A 27,069-nucleotide genomic window follows, 5' to 3' on the forward strand; every position below is an offset into this window, starting at 1 on the left:
AACTCTTAGTGACCCCATGGACTATAGCCCACCAGGCCCTCCGTCCATGAGATTTTCCAGGCAAGAGTACTGGAGTGGGTGCCATTGCCTTCTCTGTTAACAGTGGCTAGGCATATTATATTTACTTGGAGCTGGTATACTTGGTGGCAGCCTTAGTCCCCTCTGACATGGCGTGCTTGGCCAGCTCCCCAGGTACCATCAAGCGCACGGCGGTCTGGATCTCCCTGGATGTGATAGTCGAGTGCTTGTTGTAATGCACCAGGCACGATGCCTTGCCAGCGATGTGCTCGAAAATGTCGTTGACGAAGGAGTTCATGATGCCCATGGCCTTGGACGAGGTGCCGGTGTCCAGATGGACTTGCTTCAGCACCTTGTACACGTACACGGAGTAGCTCTCCTTGCGGCTGCGCTTGTGCTTCTTGCCGTCCTTCTTTGGGCCTTGGTCACAGCTTTTTTAGAGCCCTTTTTAGGGTCAGGAGCAGACTTAGCCAGGTCAGGCATGTCTATAATGACAACACCCAACAACACAGAAAGATCTTGAAATGCCTATGATGTACTTAGCTTATAGTTAAATAAACAGCAGACAGCCCTGTCATAGTCCTTTCTCAGTTTGGAACCAGTTTGTTGTTCCATGTCCATTTCTGACTGTTGCTTCTTGACCTGCATACAGATTTCTCAGGAGACAGATAAGATCGTCTGGTATTCCCATCTCTTTAAGAGCTTTCCGCAGTTTGTTATGATCCACATAATCAAAGGCTTTAGCACCGTCAGTGACCAGAGGTAGATATTTTTCTGAAATTCCCTTGCTTTCTATATGATGCAGCGAATGTTGGCAATTTGCTGTCTGGTTCCTCTGCCTTTTCTAAACTCAGCTTGGACATCTGAAAGTTCTTGGTTCACGTAATGCTGAAGCCTAGCATGCAAGATTTTAAGCATGACGTTACTAACCCAGGAGATGAGTGCAAATGTCCAAAGGTTTGAACATTCTTTAGTACTGCTTTAGTATTTACTTTCTGCTCCTGCTGCTGCTAAGTTGCTTCAGTCGTGTCTGACTCTGTGCGACCCCATAGATGGCAGCCCACCAGGCTCTGCCGTCCCCGGGATTCTCCAAGCGAGAACACTGGAGTGGGTTGCCGTTTCCTTCTCCAATGCGTGAAAGTGAAAAGTGAAAGTGAAGTCTCTCAGTCGTGTCCAACTCTTAGTGACCCCATGGACTGCAGCCTACCAGGCTCCTCCGCCCATGGGATTTTCTAGGCAAGAGTACTGGAGTGGGTTGCCATTACTTCACTGAAACCACCTCTAATACTTTAGTATTTCCACCTCTAATACTTCAGTGAAACTTCTATTAGTAAAGTCATTAGTGTCTTTTTAAAAGTCTTTTTCTGGTATTTATCACTGTTATCTGTTGCCTCTTTTTCTGAAAACAAGGTGAATTCAACCCAATTTAGTTCAGTAGACATTTTTTGAGAATCTGTTCTGAAGTAGATTCTGGGACTTGAATGAAAAATCTTGCCCTCTATTAGCTGACTGTTTAACTGAAGGATACTGACATGCAAGTAGTCAGAATAGCAAGAGCTTTGACTGATACACACACAAGTTATAAGGCAGCAGAGAAAGGTTTAACATGCCCAGGAAAAGTTGTGGAAGCCTTTGCTTATGTGAGCCTTGCATGAGTTTTCTGGTAGTTTCTGAGAATTCTTTAGAAACTCATAGGTTTAGAGGTCACTGGCTCCAGACATACCTAATTAAGTAACAAGACTGATGTTAAAGCAAAGAGTTGAAACACAAAGATTTGCTCCTCTGTTTTCTTTAGTGACTGTCCCCCACCTGCCCCTCAGCCCCGACCCCGAAGAGGATGGGGAGAATAAATGATTATTCCCTTGAATTAATTAACTGTTTTGTTATGTGTATTCAGCACTTCAGAAAGCCTGTAAAATTTTTAGTAAAATTCGAGGTGGTAAGATTTATGTGAATGATCTGCCAATGATCCATCGCGTCTTGAAGATCTCTATAAGTGACACAGAAATGCGAAAGGCACTGAAGACTATTGATATTGATGGTAAGTTTTTATGTTTTCATTATTAGTTTAGGGGTGTACAGTCATGGACATAAGTTATATGTTGTTTTTGGTTCAGTCACTCAGTCATGTCCAACTCTTTGCAACCCCATGGACTGCAGCACACCAGGCTTCCCTGTCTTTCACCATATCCCCAAGTTTGCTCAAACATGTCCATTGAGTCAGTGGTGCCATCCAACCATCTTGTCCTCTGTCATCCCCTTCTCCTTCTGCCTTCAATCTTTCCCAACCTTAGGGTCTTTTCTAATGAGCCAGCTCTTCGTATCAGGTGGCCAAAGTATTGGAGCTTCAGCATCAGTCCTTCAAGGAATATTCATGACTGATTTCCTTTAGGATTGACTGGTTTGATCTCTTTGTAGTCCAAGGGACTCTCAAGAGTCTTCTCCAGCACTGCAATTCAAAGGCATAAATTCTTCAGCATTCAGCCTTCTTCTCACCTCTTACATCCATGCATGACTATTGGAAAAACCATAGCTTTGACTATATGGGCCTTTGTCAGCAACGTAATGTCTCTGCTTTTTAATACACTGTCTAGGTTTGCCATGGTCAGATTAATTACAAATGATAGAAAAGCTAAACTTTAAAATGTTATAGAAAACATCTGTGCACATTTACAATAATGATATTAAAAAATTGGGCCTCAGATACACATGACTGGATTGATTGATTGCTAGGTTGGGTTATGACATGCTGTCGTCAACATTTGATCTTTTTAGACTTTTAATTTTTGCTAATTGCCTTAGTATGAAATGGCATGGGATAGGGAAAGTTTCTTAAGGCAAAAAATGTTTGAGATTAATATATTTGATATATTTAATTATATTAAAATTTGTTGCCTGGGTTGGGAAGATCCCCTGGAGTAGGGCATGGCAACTCACTCCAATATTCTTGCTTGGAGAATCCCATGGACAGAGGAGCCTGGTAGGCCACAGTCCATTGGATTGCAAAGAGTTGGATATGACTGAAGCAACTTAGCATGCATATTTAAAAAGATACCTGAAAGTGAAAAGACAGGTTACAAACTTGGGGATATTTGCAATTCACACAATTGACAAATGATTAGTTTACAAAATGTGTAAAGAATTCATACAAATTGATAACAAATAATGAAATAGAAAAGAGGGCAAAACACATGGACAAGTATTTCACATAAAATATAACACATATACTCAATAATTATATATGAATAGGTTCAACATCACTCTTGTTTAAGGACATAAAAATAAAACCCTAATAAATTACACTTTAAGTAGCTAGAGAAATTGGATATGACTGGACTATTGAACAACAACAGAAACCTAGAAAAAAATATATTTTTGCACTTAATATTTGATACTTGAATCAAAGAAGTAGATAATAGAGAAGGCATTACATTTACAAACCATTCAAAGCTTGTTATTAAGGGAGCCACGGGTCATAATAGCCATCATCAAAAAGTGCATAAACAATAAATGCTGGATAAGATGTGGAAAAATGGAACCCTCCTACACCATTGATGGGAATGTAAATTGGTATAACCACTGTGGAGAACAGTATGGAGGTTCCTTAAAAACTAAAGATAGAACTACCACATGACTGCTCTTGTGTATAGACTGTGGTATTCTAATGTCAGTTAATTCTAGTTACATTTTTAGTTTGTATTTTTATCTTATATGCTTAGTGAATCTGCTGATAAATTTGCTCATGGAGTTTTTTTCTTTCTTTTTCTGAATCATTTCTTATAGTTAATGGAATGCTGGATTTTTCAGATTTCCTTAAGGCTGTGAATGATGTCTGTTACTTGGTCTCTCAGGATCCAGGTAAAAGTATTTTCTTCAGAATTATAGAAGAAAATTATTTTTGATAGTAACTGATTTTAGGGTGGGGTGGTTATATGAATTTATGTTTTTTCAGAATTTCTTAACTCCTTTTTGCCCTAGTAGTCCAGGTTGAGAAAAATTAGGCATGGGCTATTCTATAAAAGGCACTAAAAAACCTGGGTCTCTGCCATGGTATCCTAATTTTCTGTCCCCAGTCTCCACTTTTTCCTGTACACAACTACGAGACCAATTTTCTTAAAACACAGTTTTTGTCATGTCATTATCTCAAAAATTTAGCTGCTCTTCTTAGGCCAAACTCTTATGCTTCTGGTCCTCACTTCTTCATAATTTTGCTTGCTGCTCTTCCTTTCTCCATAAATTTTTCCCAGACAAGAACCCCATGCTCCAGTTCAGTTCAGTCACTTAGTCGTGTCCGACTCTTTGTGACCCCGTGGACTTCAGGCTTCCCTGTCCATCACCAACTCCCGGGGCTTACTCAAACTCATGTCCATGGAGTCGGTGATGCCATCCCACAGTCTCATCCTCTGTCGTCCCCTTCTCCTCCTGCCTTCAATGTTTCCCAGCATCAGGGTCTTTTCTTATGAACCAGCTCTTCACATCAGGTGGCCAAAGTATTGGAATTTCAGCTTTAGCATCAGTTCTTCCAATGAATATTCATGGCTGATTTCCTTTAGGATGGACTGGTACGATCTCCTTGCAGTCCAAGGGACTCTCAAGAGTCTTCTCCAACACCACAGTTCAAAAGCATCAATTCTTCTGTGCTCAGCTTTCTTTATAGTCCAACTCTCACATCCATACATGACTATTGGAAAAACCATAACTTTGACTAGACGGACCTTTGTTGGCAAAGTAATGTCTCTGCTTTTGAATATGCTATCTAGGTTGGTCATAGCTTTTCTTCCAAGGAGCAAGCATCTTTTAATTTCATGGCTGTAGTCACCATCTTCAGTGATTCTGGAGCTCAAGAAAATAGTCTGTCACTGTTTCCATTGTTTCCCCATCTATATGCCATGAGTTGATGGGACCAGATGCCATGATCTTAGTTTTCTGAATGTTGAGCTTTAAGCCAACTTTTTCACTCTCCTTTTTCACTTTCATCAAGAGGCTCTTTAGTTCTTCTTTGCTTTCTGCCATAAGGGTGGTGTCATCTGCATATCTGACGTTATTGATATTTCCTGGCAATCTTGATTCCAGCTTGTGCTTCATCCAGCCTTGTATTTCTCATGAGTGTGTACTCTGCATATAAGTTAAATAAGCAGGGTGACAATATACAGCCTTGACATACTCCTTTCCTGATTTAGAACCAGGCTGTTGTTCCATGTCCAGTTCTAACTGTTGCTTCTTGACCTGCATACAGATTCTCAGGAGGCAGGTCAGGTGGTCTGGTATTCCAGTCTCTTTTCAGAATCTTCCACAGTTTATTGTGATCCCCACAGTCAAAGGCTTTGGCATAGTCAATGAAGCAGAAGTAGATGTTTTTCTGCAATTCTCTTGCTTTTTTGATGATCCAACAGATGTTGGCAATTTGATCTCTGGTTCCTCTGCCTTTTCTAAATCCAGCTTGAACATCTGGAAGTTCATGGTTCACATACTGTTGAAGCCTGGCTTGGAGGATTTTGAGCATTACTTTACTAGCATGTGAGATGAGTGCAATTGTGTGATAGTTTGAACATTTGACATTACCTTTCTTTGGGATTGGAATGAAAACTGACCTTTTCTAGTCCTGTGGCCACTGCTGAGTTTTCCAAATGTGCTGACATATTGTGTGCAACACTTTAACAGTATCATCTTTTAGGATTTGAAATAGCTTAGCTTAGCTGGAATTTCATCATCTCCACTAGCTTTGTTCATAGTGATGCTTCCTAAGGCCCACTTGACTTCACATTCCAGGATGTCTGGCTCTAGGTGAGTGATCACACCATCATGATTATCTGGGTCGTGAAGATCTTTTTTGTACAGTTCTTCTGTGCATTCTTGCCACCTCTTCTTAATATCTTCTGTTTCTGTTAGGTCAATACCATTTCTGTCCTTTATTGAGCCCATCTTTGCATGAAATGTTCCCTTGGTATCTCTAATGTTCTTGAAGAGATCTCTAGTCTTTCCCATTCTGTTGTTTTCCTCTGTTTCTTTGCATTGATCACTGTGGAAGGCTTTTTATCTCTCCTCGCTATTCTTTGGAACTCTGCATTCAAATGGGTATATCTTTCCTTTTCTCCTTTGCCTTTAGCTTCTATTCTTTTCTCAGTTATTTGTAAGGCCTCCTCAGACAACCATTTGCCTTTTTCCCCCAGGCTCCAGTTAATCATAAATCTCCATACCTGCCAATTGCATTCTTACTTCATGCCTTAGTTCATTTTTTTCCCCTTCTGTTGAAGACTCATATCTGTTTTCTTGTCTACCCTTGACAGTTCTTTTCCCATTGCCTGGAATCTGCATGAATTTCTACCTCAAATTTTCAGATACTGAATTGTCTCCTAATAGCTTTTAGCTTGCACTGCATATAAATTGTAAAGAAAATAGTTGAAAGGACTATTCATGTTAATGATAGAAATAGTGCTTCCAAAGGCCTGCAATCTCTAGTGTTCATGATCTAATTTTAGCAGTCCTTTTGTTTTTCCCTTAGGCAAGATCAAGTTTCTGTGCTTATAGAAGATTACATATATTGGGATTATATATATTTATTGTCAGCCAAACTGTATTCTCTTAGAATCAAGGATAAATGAATGTGATGGTCAATATTCCCGAGTAAGCAAACAAGAGACAAGAAAAACTCTTCAAAGTTTACTGATTCATTAATGTAATAAATGTTATTAAATGCCTACCATATGAAGCCGTGATTAATATAGACATGGTGCTTGGTTTGCTTTTTCTTTTTTAATTCCTTACTTCCTACTTGGCATTTTGATTAACTCCTGTGGCGATTGGGATTCTCCTTTGTCTCCTTGGTTTTTGCCTTACAGGTAACTTTTCCTGACCATAGATTTATATGTTTGTTTGGACTTCTAGGTACTGCCTACTTGCTGTACCGTAGCAAAGAATAGCTTACTTGCTCTCTTACATTCCTTGGTTTTCAATTCCTGGTTTCCTATTTTGACCTTATTTCTGTTTATTGCCACATGTTCTGAGACTAATCAGGAAGTCCCAGGCTTCTTTTTTTCCTTTTAAATCAACATACATAATTCTTGAATGTTATTTTTATAAAATATCCAAGAAATATTTAAGTGTATAAAGATGTGAAAGACACTCTTTAATTCCTCCTATAATTTAATGTTGACCTTAGAATCCATTTTGTATTCAATTATGAATATATATATGTGTGTTTTGTAAGATGAGATAAGTTACCAATTTTTAGGCAGAGGGTTGATTGAACCCAGGTCTCCCACATTACAGGTGGATTCTTTACCAGTTGAGCCACAGTGGAAGCCCTTTGATCTCACAGAAGCTGGTAAAAAGACGAAGCATACATTTACGAATCGAGACCCTCTAAAAAAGGGAAAAATAGAAATAATCTACTTTAAGAGAAAACAGTCATGCTATATACATTGTTTTCTAGTATGATTTTTAAAAAATAAGTAATATATCTTGAAAAGTTTTCCATGTCAGTAGATACAGGTCAGCCTTTTATTTTTTTTAATTAAAACTTAAAAAATTTTTTTATTTATTTTAGCCTTTCATTTTCAAATAGCTACATGGTATCTGAAAATGTAGATATACTGTAATTTAACCCTATAATGTTGAATATTTAATTGGTTTTAATTACCTTACTATTGTAAACAATTCCACAATGATTGTAACTTTTCTTATATTTTTATATTATATATTTATTTGATATTATATTTACATATACATGTGTGCATGTGTCTTTATCATACCTTTATAAGGAAAAATGAGTTATAAATTATTAGGTAGAGGAGAGCCAGTGTGTACATTGGGACATGCCTTCAATACCTAGCCAGATAGTTTCTCAACTCTGCCTTAGCCTTCACTTCCTTCCTGTGTATCTCCTCAAGATAAGCCAGTAGTAAGAGTTTGTTGTTGTTCAGTTGCTCAGTCATTTCTGACTCTTTGCTATTCCATGGACTATATAGCACACCAGGCTTCCCTGTCCTTCACTATCTCCCAGAGTTTGCTCAAACTCATGTTCATTGAGTCAATGTTGCCATTCAACCATCTCATCCTCTGTCATCCCCTTCTCCTCCTGCCCTCAGTCTTTCCCAGTGTTAGAGTCTTTTCCAGTAGGTCAGCTCTTTGCATCAGATGGCCAAAGTACTGGAGCTTCAGCTTCAACATCAGTCCTTCCAGTGAACATGCTAAGTGCTAAGTCACTTCAGTCATGTCTGACTCTTTGTGACCCCATGGACTGTAGCCCACCAGGCGCCTCTGTCCATGGGATTCTCCAGGCAAGAACACTGGAGTGGGTTGCCATGCCCTTCTCCACTTCCAGTGAATATTAAGGATTTATTTCCCTTAGGATTGACTGGTTTGATCTAGCTGCTCAAGGGACTTTCAAGAGCCTTTTTCAGCACCAGAGTTCAAAAGCATCAATTCTTCAGTGCTCAGCCTTCTTTCTGGTCCAACTCTCACATCCATGCATGACTACTAGAAAAACCATAGCTTTAACTAGGTAGACCTTTGTTGGCAAAGTGATGTCTCTGCTTTTTAATATTATGTCTAGGTTTGTCATAGCTTTTCTTCCAAGGAACAAGAGTCTTTTAATTTCATGGCTGCAGTCACTATCTGCAGTGATTTTGGAGCCCAAGAAAATAAAGTCTGTCACTGTTTCCATTGTTTCCCCATCTATTTCCCATGAAATGATGGGACTGGATGCCATGATCTTCATTTTTTGAATGCTGAGTTTTAAGTCAGCTTTTTCACTCTCCTCTTACACCTTCATCAAGAGGCTCTTTAGTTCCTCTTCAGTTCTACTGTTAAGGTGGTATCATCTGCATATCTGAGGCTATTGATATTTCTCCTGGCAATGTTGATTCCAGCTTGTGCTTCATCCAGCCCAGCATTTTGCATGATTTACTCTGCATATAAGTTAAGTAAGCAAGGTGATAATATACAGCCTTGATGTACTCCTTTCCCAATTTTGAACCAGTCTGTTTTTCCATGTCTAGTTTGAACTATTGCTTCATGACCTGCATACATTTTTCTCAGGAGAGTTTAGGATGTTCTCAAGTCTTTCCTGAGTATCTGTACAGCCCGACCCTTGTGTGTAGCCATCTAGATTTCTAGAATTATGTTGGAGATTTTCAAAGCCACCTATGGAAATATCATTTCCCAGATTTTCCTCATAAGTTTGTTTGTTAGCCTATTGTTTGCTCCGTTTCCATTACTACTGGCAGTTGTGATGGTAAACAGTTATCTCTGTTTTTGGTGAATTCTCCCAGGGAAAAATCTGTTTGCACTGGGAAATCTTTGAGTCAGTTTATATAAGAACAGATTTGAAAGTAGGGTCTTCCAGAGAACCGCCAGACAGGTCTAATAATAGCAGTTCTTAGGGAATGGCACTTTGAAGAAGTTCCAACCTCTTTTTTCTCCACTGGATTTTTGGTTGCTGGTTTTCATTGCAGTTTTCAACTCTTGGTTTTCAAGGCTCCTGGTAGCCCCTGGGAAGGGAAGGTGGGAATACAGCAAGTTAAAATGCCACAAAGCTCAGTGTTCTTAAGGAGAGTCAGACATTTTTTTTGAAAAAACATTCCCTGGGTTGTTGTAAGCCTTTGGTTGATTTCCAGAGGGTTGAAAAAGTTGACTTTGACATTTTTGCCAGTGTTCTCGCTGTTTTATAGCATAGAGGATTCTCAGAGGTCCTTCCTGTGCTATTTTTTTTTTTATTGAAGGATAATTACTTTACAGAATTTTTTTGTTTTCTGTCAAACCTCAACATGAATCAGCCATAGGTATACATATATCCCCACCCTTTTGAAACTTCCTCCTATCTCCCTCCCCATCCCACCCCTCTAGGTTGATACAGAGCCCCTGTTTGAGTTTCCTGAGCCATACAGCAAATTCCTGTTGGCTATCTATTTTACATATGCTAATATAAGTTTCCATGTTACTCTTTCCATACATTTCACCCTCTCCTCCCCTCTCCCCATGTCCATAAGTCTATTCTCTATTTCTGTTTCTCCATTGTTGCCCTGTAAATAAATTCTTCAGTACCATTTTCCTAGATTCCGTATATATACATTAGAATATGGTATTTATCTTTCTCTTTCTGACTCACTTCGCCCTGTATAATAGGTTCTAGATTCATCCACCTCATTAGAACGGACTCAAATGCATTCCTTTTTATGGCTGAGTAATATTTCATTGTGTATATGTATCCCAACTTTTTTATCCATTTCATCTGTCAGTGGATATCTAGGTTGCTTCCATGTTCTAGCTATTGTAAATAGTGCTGCAATGAACAATGGGATACATGTGTCTTTCAGTTTTGGTTTCCTCAGAGTATATGACTAGGAGTGGGATTTCTGGGTCGTATGGTGGTTTTATTCCTAGTTTTTTAAGGAATCTCCATACTGTCTTCCATAGTGGCTGTATCGATTTACATTCCCACCAACAGTGCAAGAGTGATCCCTTTTCTCCACACCCTCTTCAACATTTATTGTTTGTAGACTTTTTGATGAGGGCCATTTTGACCTGTGTGAGGTGATATCTCATCGTAGTTTTGATTTGCATTTCTCTAATAATGAACAATGTTGAGCATCTTTTTATGTGTTTGTTAGCCATCTGTATGTCTTCTTTGGAGAAATGTCCATTTAGGTCTTTTCTCCACTTTTTGATTGGGTTGTTTGTTTTTCTGGTATTGAATTGTATGAGCTGCTTATATATTTTGGAAATTAATCCTTTGTCAGTTGTTTCATTTGCTATTATTTTCTTCCATTCTGAGGGTTGTGTTTTCACCTTGCTTATAGTTTCCTTTGCTGTGCAAATGCTTTTAAGTTTAATCAGGTCCTGCTTGTTTACTTTTGCTTTTATTTCCATTACTCTAGGAGGTGGGTCATAGAGGATCTTGCTTTGACTTATGTCATCAAGTGTTCTGCCTTTGTTTTCCTCTAAGAGCTTTATAGTTTCTGGTCTTCCATTTAGGTATTTAATCCATTTTGAATTTATCTTTATGTTTGGTGTTAGGAAGTGTTTTAATTTCATTCTTTTACATGTAATCTGTCCAGTTTTTCCAGCACCATTTATTGAAGAAGCTATCTTTGCCCCATTGTATATTCTTGCCTCCTTTGTCAAAAATAAGGTACCCATAGGTGCATGGGTTTATATCTGGACTTTCTATGTTGTTCCATTGGTCTATATTTCTGTTTTTGTGCCAGTACCATACTGTCTTGATGACTGTAGCTTTGTAGCATAATCTGAAGTCAGGAAGGTTGATCCCTCCAGCTCCATTCTTCTTTCTCAAGACTGCTTTGGCTATTTGGGGTCTTTTGTGTCTCCATATGAATTGTCAAATTTTTTGTTCTAGTTTTATGAAAAATGCCATTGGTAATTTGATAGGGATTGCATTAAATCTGTAGATTGGGTTTGGTGTATAGTCATTTTTACAATATTGACTCTTCCTACCCAGGAACATGGAATATCTCTCCATCTGTTTATGTCATCTTTGATTTCTTTCATTAGTGTCTTACAATTTTCTGTGTGCAGTTCTTTTGTCTCCTTAGGTAGGTTTATTCTTAGATATTAATTCTTTTTGTTGCAATGGTGAAGAGGATTGATTCCTTAATTTCTCTTTCTGGTTTTTCATTGTTAGTATATAGAAATGCCAGTGATTTCTGTGTATTGATTTTATATCCTGCAACTTTGCTAAATTCGCTGATTAGCTCTAGTAATTTTCCGATATGATCTTTAGGGTTTTCTGTGTACAGTATCATGTTATCTGCAAACAGTGAGAGCTTTACTTTTTCTTTTCCAGTCTGGATTCCTTTTATTTCTTTTTCTTCTCTGATTGCTGTAGCTAGGAATTCCAGAACTATGTTGAATAATAGTGGCAGAAGTGGACGCCCCTGTCTTGTTCCTGATCTTAGGGGGAATGCTTTCAGTTTTTCACCATTGAGAATAATGTTTGCTGTAGGCTTATCATATATGGCCTTTACTATGTTGAGGTTGGTTCCTTCCATGCCCATTTTATGAAAAGTTTTAATCATAAATAGGTGCTGAATTTTGTCAAAGGCTTTTTCTGCATCTGTTGAGATTATCATACATAGTTTTTACCTTTCAATTTGTTAATATGGTGTGTCACATAGATTGATTTGCATATATTGAAGAATCTTTGCATCCCTGGAATAAACCCAACTTGATCATGGTGTATGAGTTTTCTGATGTGTTACTGAATTCTGTTTGCTAGAATTTTGTTGAGGATTTTTGCATCTATGTTCATCAGTGTTATTGGCCTGTAGTTTTCTTTTTGTGTGTTGTCTTTGTCTGGTTTTGGTATCAGGGTGATGGTAACCTCGTAGAATGAGTTTGGAAGTGTTCCTTCCTCTGCAATTTTTTGAAAGAATTTTAGAAGGATAGGCATTAGCTCTTCTCCAAATGTTTGAAAGAATTCTTCTGTGAAGCCATTTGGTCCTGGGCTTTTGTGTTTTGGGAGATTTTTGATCCCAGCTTCAATTTCAGTGCTTGTAATTGGGTTGTTCATAATTTCTATTTCTTCCTGGTTCAGTCTTGGAAGATTGAACTTTTCTAAGAACCTGTCCATTTTTTCTAGGTTATCTATTTTATTGCCATATGGTTGTTCATAATAGTCTCTTATAATCCTTTGTTTTCTGCATTGTCTGTTGTAACTTCTCCTTTTTCATTTCTAATTTTGTTGATTTGATTCTTATTTCTTTCTTGATGAGTCTGACTAAAGGTTTGTCAATTTTGTTTATCTTCTCGAAGAACCAGCTTTTAGTTTTATTAATCTGTACTATTGTTTCTTTCATTTCTTTTTCATTTATTTCTGCTTGGATCTTTATGATTTCTTTTCTTCTACTAATTATGTTTTTTTTGTTGTTGTTGTTCTTCTTTTTCCAGTTGTTTTAGGTGTAAAGTTAGGTTGTCTATTTGATGTTTTTCTTGTTTCTTGAAGTAGGATTGTGTTGCTATAAACTTCCCTCTTAGAACTGCGTTTGCTGCATCCCATAGGTTTTGAATTGTGTTTTCATTGTCATTTGTTTCTAGAAAATTTTTGATTTCCCTTTTGATTTCTTCAGTAAACTGTTTGTTATTTAGAAACGTGTTGTTTAATCTCCATGTGTTTGTGTTTCTTACACTTTTTTTTTCTTGTAATTAATATCCAGTCTCATAGCATTGTGGTCAGAGAAGATGCTTGATACAATTTCAATTTTCTTAAATTTACTGAGGTTTGATTTGTGACCCAAGATGTGGTCTATCCTAGAGAATGTTCCATGTGCTCTTGAGAAGAAAGTGTATTCTTCTGCATTTGGATGGAATGTCTTGAAGATGTCAATGAGATCCATCTCATCTAATGTATCATTTAAGACTTGTGTTTCCTTACTAATTTTCTGTTTTGATGATCTGTCCATTGGTGTGAGTGGGGTGTTTAAGTCTCCTACTATTATTGTGTTTCTGTCAGTTTCTCCTTTTATGTCTGTTAGTGTTTGTCTTATGTATTGAGGTGCCTCTATGTTAGGTGCATAGATATTTTCAATTGTTATGTCTTCCTCCTGGATTGATCCCTTGATCATTATGTAGTGTCCTTCCTTATCTCTTGTAATCTTCTTTATTTTAAGGTGTATTTTTTTCTGATTTGAGGATTGCTACTCCAGCTTTCTTTTGCTTCTCATTTGCAGGGAATATATTTTTCCGTCCTCTTACTTTCAGTCTATATGTGTCTTTAGGTCTGAAGTGGGTTTCTTGTAGACAGCATGGATATTGGTCTTGTTTTCGTATACATTCAGCCAGTCTGTGTCTTTTGGTTGGAGCATTTAATCCATTTACATTTAAAGTAATTATTGATATATATGTTCCTATTGCCATTTTCTTAATTGTTTGGAGTTGATTTTATAGATCTTTTCTTTTCCCCTGTTGTATTTCTTGACTATATAAGTCCCTTTAACATTTGTTGTAAAGCCAGTTTGGTGGTACTGAATTCTCTTAACTTTTGCTTGTCTCAAAAGCTTTTTATTTCTCCATTAATTTTGAATGAGATTCTTGCTGGGTACAGTAATCTTGATTGTAGATTTTTCCCTTTTAGTACTTTAATATATCCTGCCATTCCCTTCTGGCCTGCAGAGTTTCTGCTGAAAGATCAGCTGTTAAGTGTATGGGGTTTCCCTTTTATGTTACTTGTTGCTACTCCCTTGCTGCTTTTAATATTCTTTCTTTGTGTTTATTTTTTGTTAGTTTGATTAGTATGTGTCTTGGTGTGTTTTTCCTTGGGTTTATTCTGTATGGGACTCTTTGTGCCTCTTGGACTTCATTGACTATTTTCTTTTCCACGTTGGGGAAGTTTTCAACTGTAATCTCATCAAAAATTTTCTCATACCTTTTTTTTTTCTCTTCTTCTTCTGGGACCCCTATAATTTGTATGTTGGTGCATTTGATATGGTCCCAGAAGTCTCTGAGACTGTCCTTGGCTCTTTTCATTCTTTTTACTTTATTCTGTTCTTCAGAAGTTATTTCCACCATTTCATCTTCCAGCTCACTGATTCATTTTGCTTCAAATATTCTGCTATTGATTCCTTCCAGAGTATTTTTAATTTCAGTAATTGTGTTGTTTGTCTCTATATGTTTATTGTTTAATTCTAGATCTTTGTTAATTGATTCTTGCAATTTCTTCATTTTGTTTTCAAGGTTTTTGAACATCTTTACTATCATTATTCTGAATTCTTTTTCAGGTAGTGTGCCTATTTCCTCCTCATTTATTTGGACTTCAGTGCTTCTAGTTTGTTCTTTTATTTGTGCCATATTTCTCTGCCTTTTCATTATTATTATTATTATTTTAGGTTATTGTGTTTGAGGTCTCCTTTCCCAGGCTTCAAGGGAAGTTGAATTTTTTCCTTGAAGAAGGCTGAATTCTTCCTTTTGGTTTCTGCACTCCTAAGACTGGTCCTATGGTTTCTTTCTTTCTTTTTTTTTTTTTTTTGGTCCTATGGTTTCTGTGAGCTTCTATAGGGTGAGATTTGTGCTGAGTTTTTGTTTGTTTGTTTGTTTTTCCTCTAATGGGCAAGGCTAAGTAAGGTGGTAATCCTGTCTGCTGATGATTGGGTTTGTATTTTTGTTTTGTTTGTTGTTTAGATGAGGCCTCCTGCACAGGGTGCTACTGGTGGTTGGGTGATGCCAGGTCTTGTATTCCAGTGGTTTCCTTTGTGTGAGTTCTCACTATTTGATACTCCCTAGGGTTAGTTCTCAGGTAGTCTAGGTCTTGGAGTCAGTACTCTTACTCCAAAGGCCCAGGGCTTGATCTGTGGTCAGGAATGAAGATTCCACAAATGCATGAGGTGAGATTAAAGCAAATATCCAAAAACAAGAAACCAAAGATGAACCCCAGACAAATATCAGTTACAAAATCAGGCAAATAATAACTAAAATAATGGAATATACACATATACATATACACCCATGAGCAAAGTGAAAACAGTCCAACAAAAATAAAGTACAGTAGACTGATCTGGTGAACAAAGGAAATAAAAAATTATATTTACCAGTTAAGAACAAAACTAAAGTACAAATTGGAAAACAAAACTAAAACAAGGTGCCAAGTGGAGAATAAAGCAATGAAAACAAAATGAACAAATATATTGGGAGAAAAGGAAAGAAAGAAAAGAAAGAAATAATAGATATACAAAGTTAAATAGAGGTAGATGAAGAAGATTTACACACATTAAAGATTAACTGCAAGGGGAAAAAACAATAGGGAAGGCAAACAAAGGAGTAAATGTAGAAAAATATAATAGGTTTTTTAAAAATTAAAAATATAAAAAAGAAAAAAAAAAAACAGAAGAAAAGAGGAAAACTCCACAGAACTGCAAAAGCCCAATGTAGAAGCAGAAGTTTATAACAACAATAGAATGTATGACTGAATATACACATATACATATACACCCATAAGCAAAATCAAAACAGTCCAACAAAAATAAAGTACAATAGATTGACCTGGCAAACAAAGGAAAACAAAAATTATGTCTACCAGAACAAAACTAATTAAAGCACAAACTGGAAAACAAAACTAAAGCAAGGTGCCAATTAGGGAATAAAGCAATGAAAATAAAACTAACAAATATGTTGAGAGGGAAGGAGAGAAAGAAAAGAAAGAAAGAAAGAATAGATATGCAAAGTTAAATAGAGGTAGATGAAGAAGATATATATACGTTAAAGGGTAACTGCAAAGGGATAAAACAGTAGGAAAAGCAAACAAAGGAATATATGTAGAAAAAATAAAAATAGGTTTAAAAAATTAAAAATAAAGAGAAAACAAAAAAAAAAAAAAAAGGAGGAAAACTCCACAGAACTGCAAAAGCCCAATGTAGAGGCAGAGGTTTATGACAACAATAGAAAATGAGACAGAGAAAAAAAAGCTCAAAAGCTTAATTGGATTTCTTAGTGCCAATAAAACCAATAACTACAACAGAGGAAGGAAAAAAGGAAAAAAAAAAAAAAAAAAACCACAACAAAATCCGCAAGTATCTACAGAAAAAGTAAAAAAAAATAAGAATAATAAATGTTTTTCTTGAGCCACTGCTGTCAAGAGTCCTTTCCCTGGCTGGGAATCACAGTCTACCTTACCTCCCTAGGATGCCCTCCAACACTACTGATCTCTGGACCAGCAGTGGGGGCCCCTCAGATTCTAATCTGGTCCTACTCCTGTGTGTTCTTGCCTCCAGTGTCCACAGCTATCAGAACCAGTGCATTTTTTTTTAATGGGAGCTCTCAGTGGCCTTTTATATATTCCATTGACACAGAGTCTGCTTAGTTGATCTTGTAGATTTAATCTGCAGCTTGTACAGATGGTGGGAAAGTTTGGGGTCTTATTCCTTAGCCACACTGCCTCTGGGTTTCAATTGTGGTTTTATTTCCACCTCTACATGTGGGTCATCCACTGGGGTTTAGCTCCTGAGGCTACCCTGGAGGGCTTGGGTTTTCCCCTGTGAGGGCCAGGTGTGGAAGTGGTGTAACTGCTTGGGTCACAGGAATTCTGGCAGCACTAGGTACTCAGGGGGGTTGGTGGCTAGGGCAGCAGGAAATATAGTGCTCTAGAAGGGTATGGCAACCAGTATTGGCCAAGATGCTGCAGTATTCTTGCCTGGAGAACCCCCTCTCTGATAGAGAAGGCTGGCAGGCCACAGTCTACAGGGTCGCAAAGAGTCAGACATGACCAAAGCGACCCTGTGTGCATAGATGCAAGACTTTTTTTTTGCCCATGGTAGCTCTGCCCCAGTGAGACTTGAGTGTGAAGGTGGCGCAGCTGCTTGGCTTGTGGGGACCCTGGCAGCACCAAGTGTGCAGGGACACAGACTGCCTCTGCCACAGGAGTTACGGCCCTATCAGAGTCTTTTTTTTTCCAAAGCCTCTTGTAGCTGGCAATCAGAAGGCCTTTTTGGCTAGTCTTTCTCTGTAGCTACCCCCATTCAGACACTTAGAGGGCTCCTTTGCCTGGAGTCCTTCTCTGTTGTTTGGCGTGTCAGGCAAATAGAGGGGTACCCCTGGCTTGGGTCCTACTCTGTAGATAGGTGTGTCAGGCACTTAAAGGGGCACCCTGGGTGGGGTCCTACTCTGTAGTTCAGTGCTTTAGGCATTTGATGGGCCAGCCTCTCTGTTGTTCAGGGGCCAATGCTGGCCTGTGTGGGGAGAGAGGCTATGGTGATGGCTCCACCCACTACACGTGATTCAGGTGTATTGTGTTGCTTCCATGGTTGCCTCGCTTTCCTTCACTGGCATTTCCCACCACCATCTCCCTCGTATCCCCTCAATCTATCTCTCAGAAGTCAATAGCAGCCCTCGCCCTGGGATTGCTCCACAATCCCTAAACTCCAGCTCCCAGCTGCTGCGCCTTCCAGGAGACCAGCGTTCCTGCCTGGGGTGTGTATGGCTGTGGCAAGGACCATCTGATTCTCATTCTGTTTAGGCTGTCACTGATCAGCTGTTTCACTCTCAGCCTTAAACGTTTCTTCTCTGACTCAGACGGTTGCCCCACTGTAGGGATCAGACCCCTGCTTCAGTTCACCGACCTGCTGAAGGGCAGGTCCAGTCCTGCTAACACTCCTGTTTTTCCCCCTAGATCCTTCATCCTATCGAGTTTTGCATGGTTCTATATATTCTTTTCCACTGGTCAAGTACTCCTGTCGGTTCTCAGCTGGAGTTCTGCATGCACTTCTATGTCTGAAGGTGTATTCCTGATGTATCCTTGGAGAGAGGTGTACTCCACGGTCCACCTACTCCTCTGCCATCTAGTTCTCTTTCCTCTGCTGTTTTTGCTCACTTGACTAATAACTACTTGTTGAATGAATAGTGTCAGTTCTTCCTCTTCTACTGTGCTTATCTAAAGACTTGTAGATCATTATGTTTACTATATGCTGAATTCCAGGGAAATCTAGTCTGACTACAAAATGGTTTGCCCTCTGGAATTATTTGAATTGTGTTTCCTTATCAAGGTAAATTAAGGGATATAGTGGTCTAAGTTACACTTAAATATGTTAAATGTAGCATTTGGATACAGATAACTGTTTAGGATCAATGCAAGGAAATAGAGGAAAACAACAGAATGGGAAAGACTAGAGATCTCTTCAAGAAAATTAGAGATACCAAGGGAACATTTCATGCAATATGGGCTTGATAAAGGACAGAAATGGTAGGGACCTAACAGAAGCAGAAGATATTAAGAAGAGGTGGCAAGAATACACAGAAGAACTGTACAAAAAAGATCTTCACAACCCAGATAATCATGATGGTGTGATCACTCACCTCGAGCCAGACATCCTGGAATGTGAGGTCAAGTGGGCCTTGGGAAGCATCACTACGAACAAAGCTAGAGGAGGTGATGGAATTCCAGTTGAGCTATTTCAAATCCTGGAAGATGATGCTGTGAAAGTGCTTCACTCAATATGCCAGCAAATTTGGAAAACTCAGCAATGGCCACAGGACTGGAAAAGGTCAGTTTTCATTCCAATCCCAAAGAAAGGCAATGCCAAAGAATGCTCAAACTGCCACACAATTGCACTCATCTCACACGCTAGTAAAGTAATGCTCAAAGTTCTCCAAGCCAGGCTTCAGCAATACATGAACCATGAACTTCCAGATGTTCAAGCTGGTTTTAGAAAAGGCAGAGGAACCAGAGGTCAAATCGCCAATATCTGCTGGATCATGGAAAAAGCAAGAGAGTTCCAGAAAACCATCTATTTCTGCTTTATTGACTATGCCAAAGCCTTTGACTGTGTGGATCACAATGAACTGGAAGATTCTGAAAAGAGATGGGAATACTAGACCACCTCACCTGCCTCTTGAGATACCTGTATGCAGGTCAGGAAGCAACAATTAGAACTGGACATGGAACAACAGACTGGTTCCAAATAGGAAAAGGAGTACGTCAAGGCTGTATATTGTTACCCTGCTTATTTAACTTATATGCAGAGTACATCATGAGAAATGCTGGACTGGAAGAAGCACAAGCTGGAATCAAGATTGCCGGGAGAAATATCAATAACGTCAGATATGCAGATGACACCACCCTTATGGCAGAAAGTGAAGAGGAACTAAAAAGCCTCTTGCTGAAAGAGGAGAGTGAAAAAGTTGGCTTAAAGCTCAACATTCAGAAAACTAAGATCATGGCATCTGGTCCCATCACTTCGTGGGAAATAGATGGGGAAACAATGGAAACAGTGTCAGACTTTATTTTTTGGGGCTCCAAAATCACTACAGATAGTGATTGCACTATGAAATTAAAAGACGCTTACTCCTTGGAAAGAAAGTTATGACCAACCTAGATAGCATATTGCAAAGCAGGGACATTCCTTTGCCAACAAAGGTCTGTCTAGTCAAGGCTATGGTTTTTCCAGTAGTCATGTATGGGTGTGAGAGTTGGACTGTGAAGAAAGCTGAGTGCTGAAGAATTGATGCTTTTGAACTGTGGTGTTGGAGAAGACTCTTGAGAGTCCCTTGGACTGCAAGGAGATCCAACTAGTCCATCCTAAAGGAGATCAGTCCTGGGTGTTCATTGGAAGGACTGATGCTGAAGCTGAAACTCCAATACTTTGGCCACCTCATGCGAAGAGTTGACTCATTGGAAAAGACCCTGATGCTAGGAGAGATTGGGGACAGGAGGAGAAGGGGATGACAGACGATGAGATGGCTGGATCGCATCACCGACTCGATGCACGTGAGTTTGAGTGAACTCCGGGAGTTGGTGATGGACAGGGAGGCCTGGCGTGCTGTGATTCATGGGATTGCAAAGAGTTGGACACGACTGAGCGACTGAACTGAACTTAACTGTTTAGGTTTTAAGGAAGCCTTCTTTTGGGGCGAAATTCTCTTCATTATTATGTTTACTTTCTTTTAACCATGTTCTTCCCAGTTCACTTTTGATATCAAGGACAGTTAAGAGATTTCTATGGATAAATAGACATTTTAATGGTGGTTAAACCATTGTCAAATTCTGTGTAGTATATAAAAAATCTGAAGAAAAATTCTGTATTTACACCATTCTTATCTCTTTTACAATATCTTTCCTAAATTACACTTTAAAGTAATTAATAACTGCCCCCAGTTTTGGATCAAGGTGTTTTGCTATTGTAGATTATACCACTGGTAAGAAATTGTTATAGCTAAAAGTTTTAACTAAGAGGTGCGTATAATATGATGATTAAGAGCAAACATTTTGGATTAGAATTCTGGCTTTTCCATATACTTAAAGTACAATCAAAAGGGACTTTCTGAGCTTTAGTTTCCTTATCTGTAATGTAGGGATAATGAAAAATTTTATTTTATAGGCTGATTGTGATAATGGAATTATATAGCCCATAATTTTCAGCACAGTTCCTGGCACATAGACAGCATTCAATAAAAACCAGTTATTATTGATAATATTATTTTAGCAGTATAATAGTATAATAGCAAACATTACATTTTAGGCTAAGAATATGGCTAGAATTGGGCAAATGCGTACTTGCAGGTAAATTTTTAGAAATCCTTAAATTTATTTTTCCCAGATCAAATCTGCTCTTCTAGGGAAAGATGTTGATTGTCATTGTACAGTAATTTCTTTGTTTATTGTACTTTTGCAGCATTTCAGAATGCCTTGAAGATTTTTCACAGGATAAAAGGTGGTCGAGTTCCAGTTTCTGAAGTGGATAAAGTGTTGGATAGCATGGATATCTTGGTAGTCCCTGAAACTTTGCAGGAAGTGATAAAATATGCTGATATCAACAGTGAGTTATTTGAATTGATGTATACGTATTTCTTTCTTGGCTACCAATTTTTCTGATTCATCCTTTACTTCTCCTTTTCCTACTTGATTCTTGCCCTTTGCCATGACACTGCTTACTGGTGTCTATGATAAAAGGTAGTCTAGAAAAATTAAGTGAGAAATTTCTAATTGTTGTATTTTGGTATGTTTGGCAAAAATATAAGAGAAAAATGGAATTTTTTTCTTTTCAATGTTATCTCTCTTTTTCAATAGTCATTTCTTGTCTTTGTGGAGAGGTAGTTTCTGTGGTATCAAGAGCATTGACTCCACAAGTTAGGAGAGCTAAATTTCTTAAATTTCCAACTTTGTTTTGTAGCTTTGATTACAAAATCTTCCTGTGCTGTACAATTACATTCTCTTTAAACACGATCTTTAGCATATATTTTATATTAGGTGTTTACATGTGACCAAGAGATGTCCTATAATAATGGATTGATTAGTAATTGATTAATTGATTTATCCATTCATTTAATGAGTCAGATAGTCATTTAATATCTACTGTGCCTGAAACTGGTAGGTGATAGATACACAGATGAATAAAACATATTTATTGTTCTGAAGGAGCTCACATTCTGATGTAGAAAAGGCAAATAAACTGAAAATTATGATAATATATGTAGCAAATACTATTATAGAGTGTATATGTGCATATTGGAAGCACTAGAGAAAGATTATTAGAGGAGGTGATGTCTGAGCTAAATGTTGAAGGATTTGTAGGAGTTAGTTGCAGATGGTGGTAGAGGGTGAAACTTTTTAGACTGAGGGAGCAGTTTGTGTAAATGTGGCAGGAAAATAATCAGACATGGCACCCTTTCTGGTGGGATTCTAATGGATTTTGTCGTTTGGTAGTGGTGGCTTTATAGTGGGCCTTTAGTTGGTGAAGTGTAGTCTGGAGGTAGAAGCAGGCTGCATGCAGTTTCAGTAGGTAGTCGTTTATGGTGGGCTCTTGGGTAGTAGACACGAGTGGAGAGTTATATGTATTGGAACGTGAAGATGTATATAAATAGGAATTTTAAAGACTAATCTCAACTTGTATTATTAAATAGCCTTCAGGGCATGCTTTAACCAGGAGCAACAGAAATCATATATGAAACGACTGCAGTGCCTTGCTTTTTGGCTTATGGAATTCTAGTTTGGGCTTCTAGATCACCCTCTTTATTTGGAACCATGGATTAGACAAATAATACTACTTTCATAGGATTATTGTAGGATATAGATATAAAAATTTATCACTGTTTGGCACCTAGAACAGGCTCAAGAAATGTGAAGCAGAAACCTAAGAATCATCCTTGACAGCTATGTTCTCTGTGTTTTCCTGGTGAAACTATTACGAAGCACTATTATTTTAAAATCCTACATATCTCTTAAATCTTTCTGTTTTCCAGCATTACTACATTTTTCCTTAGGACAATTGGAAGTCTACCCATATTCTAACAAGTTACCCATATCTGGGCTTCCCTGATAGCTCAGTTGGTAAAGAAGCTGCCTGCAATGCAGGAGACCCTGGTTCAATTCCTGGGTCTAGAAGATCCCCTGGAGAAGGGACAGGCTACCCACTCCAGTATTCTTGGCCTTCCCTTGTGGCTCAGCTGGTAAAGAATCTGCCTGCAACGTGAGAGACCTGGGAGACCTTGATCCCTGGGTTTGGATGCTCTCCTGGAGAAGGGAAAGGCTACCTACTCCAGTATTCTGGCCTGGAGAATTCCATGGAGTCACAAAGAGTTGGACATGACTGAGCGACTTTCACTTTTCACTTTCACCCATATCTAGTCTTAATCTCCCTTTACACTGTAGCCAGAAAGATCTTTTCAAAAGAAACATCTGTTTATGTTACCTTCTTTGTATAAAATCTAATAATACCTCTTTAATGTACAAGACTTTGCAAAGCCTGGCCTTTACCTGGATCTTAGCTTTATCTCAGACCACATTCTCCCTTACTGTCTGTGCCTTTTTAGAGTTTCAACCTTATACTGCTCTCCTCCTGCCACAGCCATTACACATATTCTGTTCTTTTCCTGGAATATTCCTCTCCTCCTAGTTATTCCTGCTTATATGTGAAAAGTGAAAGTGAAAGTCGCTCAGTCATGTCTGACTCTTTGTGACCCCATGGACTATACAGTCCATGAAATTCTCCAGCCCAGAATACTGGAGTGGGTAGCCTTTCCCTTCTCCAGGGAATCAACCCAATCCAGGGATTGAACCCAGGTCTCCCGCACTGCAGGCAGATTCTTTACCAGCTGAGCCACAAGGGAAGGCCAAGAATACTGGTATTGGGTAACCTATCCCTTCTCCAGCGGATCTTCCCGACCCAGGAATCAAACTGTGGTCTCCTGCATTGCAGGCAGATTCTTTACCAACTGAGCTATCAAGGAATTATTTATTTATTTTTTAAAAATTTTATTTATTTTTAATTGAAGGATAATTGCTTTATAATATTGTGTTGGTTCCTGCCATACATCAACATGAATCAGCCATAAGTGTACATATGTCTACTCCCTGTGAACATCCCTCCCACCTCCCACCCCACCCCACCTCTCTAGGTTGTCACAGAGCACAGGTTTGAGCTCCCTGAGTCATACAGCAAATTCCCACTGGCTGTCTGTTTTACATATGGTAATGTTTCCATGCTACTCTGTCCATTTGTCCCACCCTTTCTTTCACCCCACGTCCACAAGTCTGTTCTCTGTGTCTGCATCTCCACCGCTACCCTGCGTATACGTTCATCAGTACCATCTTTCTAGATTCCATTTATGTGTGTTAGTATATGATATTTGTTTTTCTCTTTCTGACTTACTTCATTTTATATAATGGGCTCTAGATTTGTCCATGTCATGTGAGCCAACACAAGTACATTCCTTTTAATAGCTGAGTAATATTCCATTGTGTGTATGTACCACAACTTCTTTATCCGTTCATCTGTCGATGGATATCTAGGTTGTTTCCATGTTTTAGCTACTATTGTAAATGATGCTGCAATGAACATTGGGGTACATATATCTTTTTAAATTACGGTTTCCTCAGGGTCCTTCTTAATACTTTAAATCTAAACTACACTCTGTTTTTTAGAGATGTTTCCCTGACCTCTCTGAGTAGGTCATATTCTCATATTGTAGACTTTCACAGGATTGATCTCAGTTGCAATTTATATTTTAAACTGTTTGATTAAGGTTTGTGTATTAATTAAGACTAGTTAAGCACCAGGAGAGCAGATATCGTGTCTACTTTTGCTCAATATTGTATCCTCAGTATGTAACACAGTGAATATGGCAGATATTAACTGCTGAAACAGTGTTGAAAGAATTAATAATTCTCACTCCATATTCCATCTCCCCCAGTCAGGAAGAACAAGATTTCTTCATTTTGTCATACTAATGAAGTCTTATGTTTCAGTGTATACTGAATTACTAATTCATAATTCCAGATATTGTTCAAAGCCCATAATAGCTGGTCCTTTGTTCCTATTTGCACATATTTATGTGGTGGTGTAATTTTAGAATAGGATAGCAGCTGTATTGTGTTCAAAAGGAAATACAGTATCTAAACTAAGGAATTCTTTGTATTACAGGTAATCAAATGGTGGATATTGGGGATATCATATTTACTTTGGATGAACTACAGCAAGAGTATGAGAATATTTGTAAGTGATCTCTTGTTGCTATAGAAAGTTTTGTTTATAAATTATCTTTAAGTACTAATTTATAGATTTTATTATATGAGTTTTGAAAGACTTCTTTAAACTCTTTACTCTCTTAAATCAGGGAGATAAAAATTTAATATCAGTCAGTTCAGTTTAGTTCAGTCACTCAGTTGTGTCTGACTCTTTGTGACCCCATGAATCGCAGCACGCCAGGCCTCCCTGTCCATCACCAACTCCCGGAATTCACTCAGACTCATGTCCATTGAGTCAGCGATGCCATCCAGCCATCTCATCCTCTGTCGTCCCCTTCTCCTCCTGCCCCCAATCCCTCCCAGCATCAGAGTCTTTTCCGATGAGTCAACTCTTTGCACGAGGTGGCCAAAGTACTGGAGTTTCAGCTTCAGCATCATTCCTTCCAAAGAAATCCCAGGGCTGATCTCCTTCAGAATGGGCTGGTTGGATCTCCTTGCAGTCCAAGGGACTCTCAAGAGTCTTCTCCAACACCACAGTTCAAAAGCATCAATTCTTCCACGCTCAGCCTTCTTCACAGTCCAACTCTCACATCCATACATGACTACTGGAAAAACCATAGCCTTGACTAGACGGACGTTTGTTGGCAAAGTAATGTCTCTGCTTTTCAATATGCTATCTAGGTTGGTCATAACTTTCCTTCCAAAGAGTAAGCATCTTTTAATTTCATGGCTGCAGTCACCATCTGCATACCCTGAATATACCTAATAATCAATATTATAATTATATTCCCTGATGGCTCAGATGATAAAGAATCTGCTTACAAGGCAGGAGACCCAGAGTCAATACCTGGGTCAGGAAGATCCCCTGGAGAAGAAATTGGCTACCCATTCTATTCTTGCTTGAAGAATTCCGTGGACACACTACTGTGTGACTTAACATTTTCACATAATTATATAATATTGCAATCTCATAATTTTTCTGTTTTTATCTTTTGTAACATAGTCAACTTTAAAACAAAGTTCAGTTCAGTTCAGTCACTCAGTCGTGTCCAACTCTTTGCGACCCCATGAATCACAGCACGCCAGGCCTCCCTGTCCATCACCGACTCCCAGAGTTCACTCAGACTCACGTCCATTGAGTCAGTGATGCCATCCAGCCATCTCATCTTCTGTCGTCCCCTTCTCCTCCTGCCCCCAATCCCTCCCAGCATCAGAGTCTTTTCCAATGAGTCAACTCTTTGCACAAGGTGGCCAAAGTATTGGAGTTTCAGCTTCAGCATCAGTCCTTCCAATGAACACCCAGGACTGATCTCCTTTAGGATGGACTGGTTGGATCTCCTTGCAGTCCAAGGGACTCTCAAGTCTTCTCCAATACCACAGTTCAAAAGCATCAATTCTTCCGTGCTCAGCCTTCTTCACAGTCCAACTCTCACATCCATACATGACCACAGGAAAAACCATAGCTTTGACTAGACAGACCTTGTTGGCAAAGTAATGTCTCTGCTTTTGAATATGCTATCTAGGTTGGTCATAACTTTTCTTCCAAGGAGTAAGCGTCTTTTAATTTCAAGGCTGCAGTCAAAGTAGTAATACTAAAAAAAAGGGAATATTTAATTTGCAATTTGTGGTCATTCTGACATCCTGACATTGACTGTTTAAAAAACCATAGTATGTTTTTCTCTATCACTCATTGTTTAGTTTTTCTTCATTAAGTGCATTGTTTTTGATGTTTTCCTGTTCAGTTCAGTTCAGTCACTCGCTCGTGTCCGACTCTTTGCTACCCCATGAACCGCAGTACGGCAGGCCTCCCTGTCCATCACCAACTCCTGGAGTCTACCCAAACCCATGTCCATTGTGTTGGTGATGCCATCCAACCATCTCATCCTCTGTCGTCCCCTTCTCCTCCTGCCCTCAATCTTTCCCAGCATTAGGATCTTTTCAGATGAGTCAGCTCTCCACAGCAGGTGGCCAAAGTCTTGGAGTTTCAGCTTCAACATCAGTCCCTCCAATGAACACCCAGGACTGATCTCTTAGGATGGACTGGTTGGATCTCCTTGCAGTCCAAGGGACTCTCAAGAGTCTTCTCCAACGCCACAGTTCAAAAGCGTCAAATACATTATTATTCTTTACTCTTTGTCTCATTTGTCCAA

General features: G+C 38.7%; 1 protein-coding gene across 1 annotated transcript in view; it reads left to right on the top strand.

Annotated features, from left to right (window-relative positions):
* The window catches only part of EFCAB13 (EF-hand calcium binding domain 13), a 102,907-nt gene that overhangs the window by 29,187 nt on the left and 46,651 nt on the right, over positions 1–27,069 (top strand). Inside the window, exons 7-10 of the mRNA XM_070774454.1 lie at positions 1,916–2,059; positions 3,802–3,876; positions 21,129–21,272; positions 24,876–24,947. Of these exons, the coding sequence (XP_070630555.1) occupies positions 1,916–2,059; positions 3,802–3,876; positions 21,129–21,272; positions 24,876–24,947 (435 nt within the window). The remainder of the gene's footprint in view (positions 1–1,915; positions 2,060–3,801; positions 3,877–21,128; positions 21,273–24,875; positions 24,948–27,069) is intronic.

This window comes from Bos indicus, chromosome 19, assembly GCF_029378745.1.
Source record: "Bos indicus isolate NIAB-ARS_2022 breed Sahiwal x Tharparkar chromosome 19, NIAB-ARS_B.indTharparkar_mat_pri_1.0, whole genome shotgun sequence".
NCBI classification, from domain to species: Eukaryota; Metazoa; Chordata; class Mammalia; order Artiodactyla; family Bovidae; genus Bos; species Bos indicus.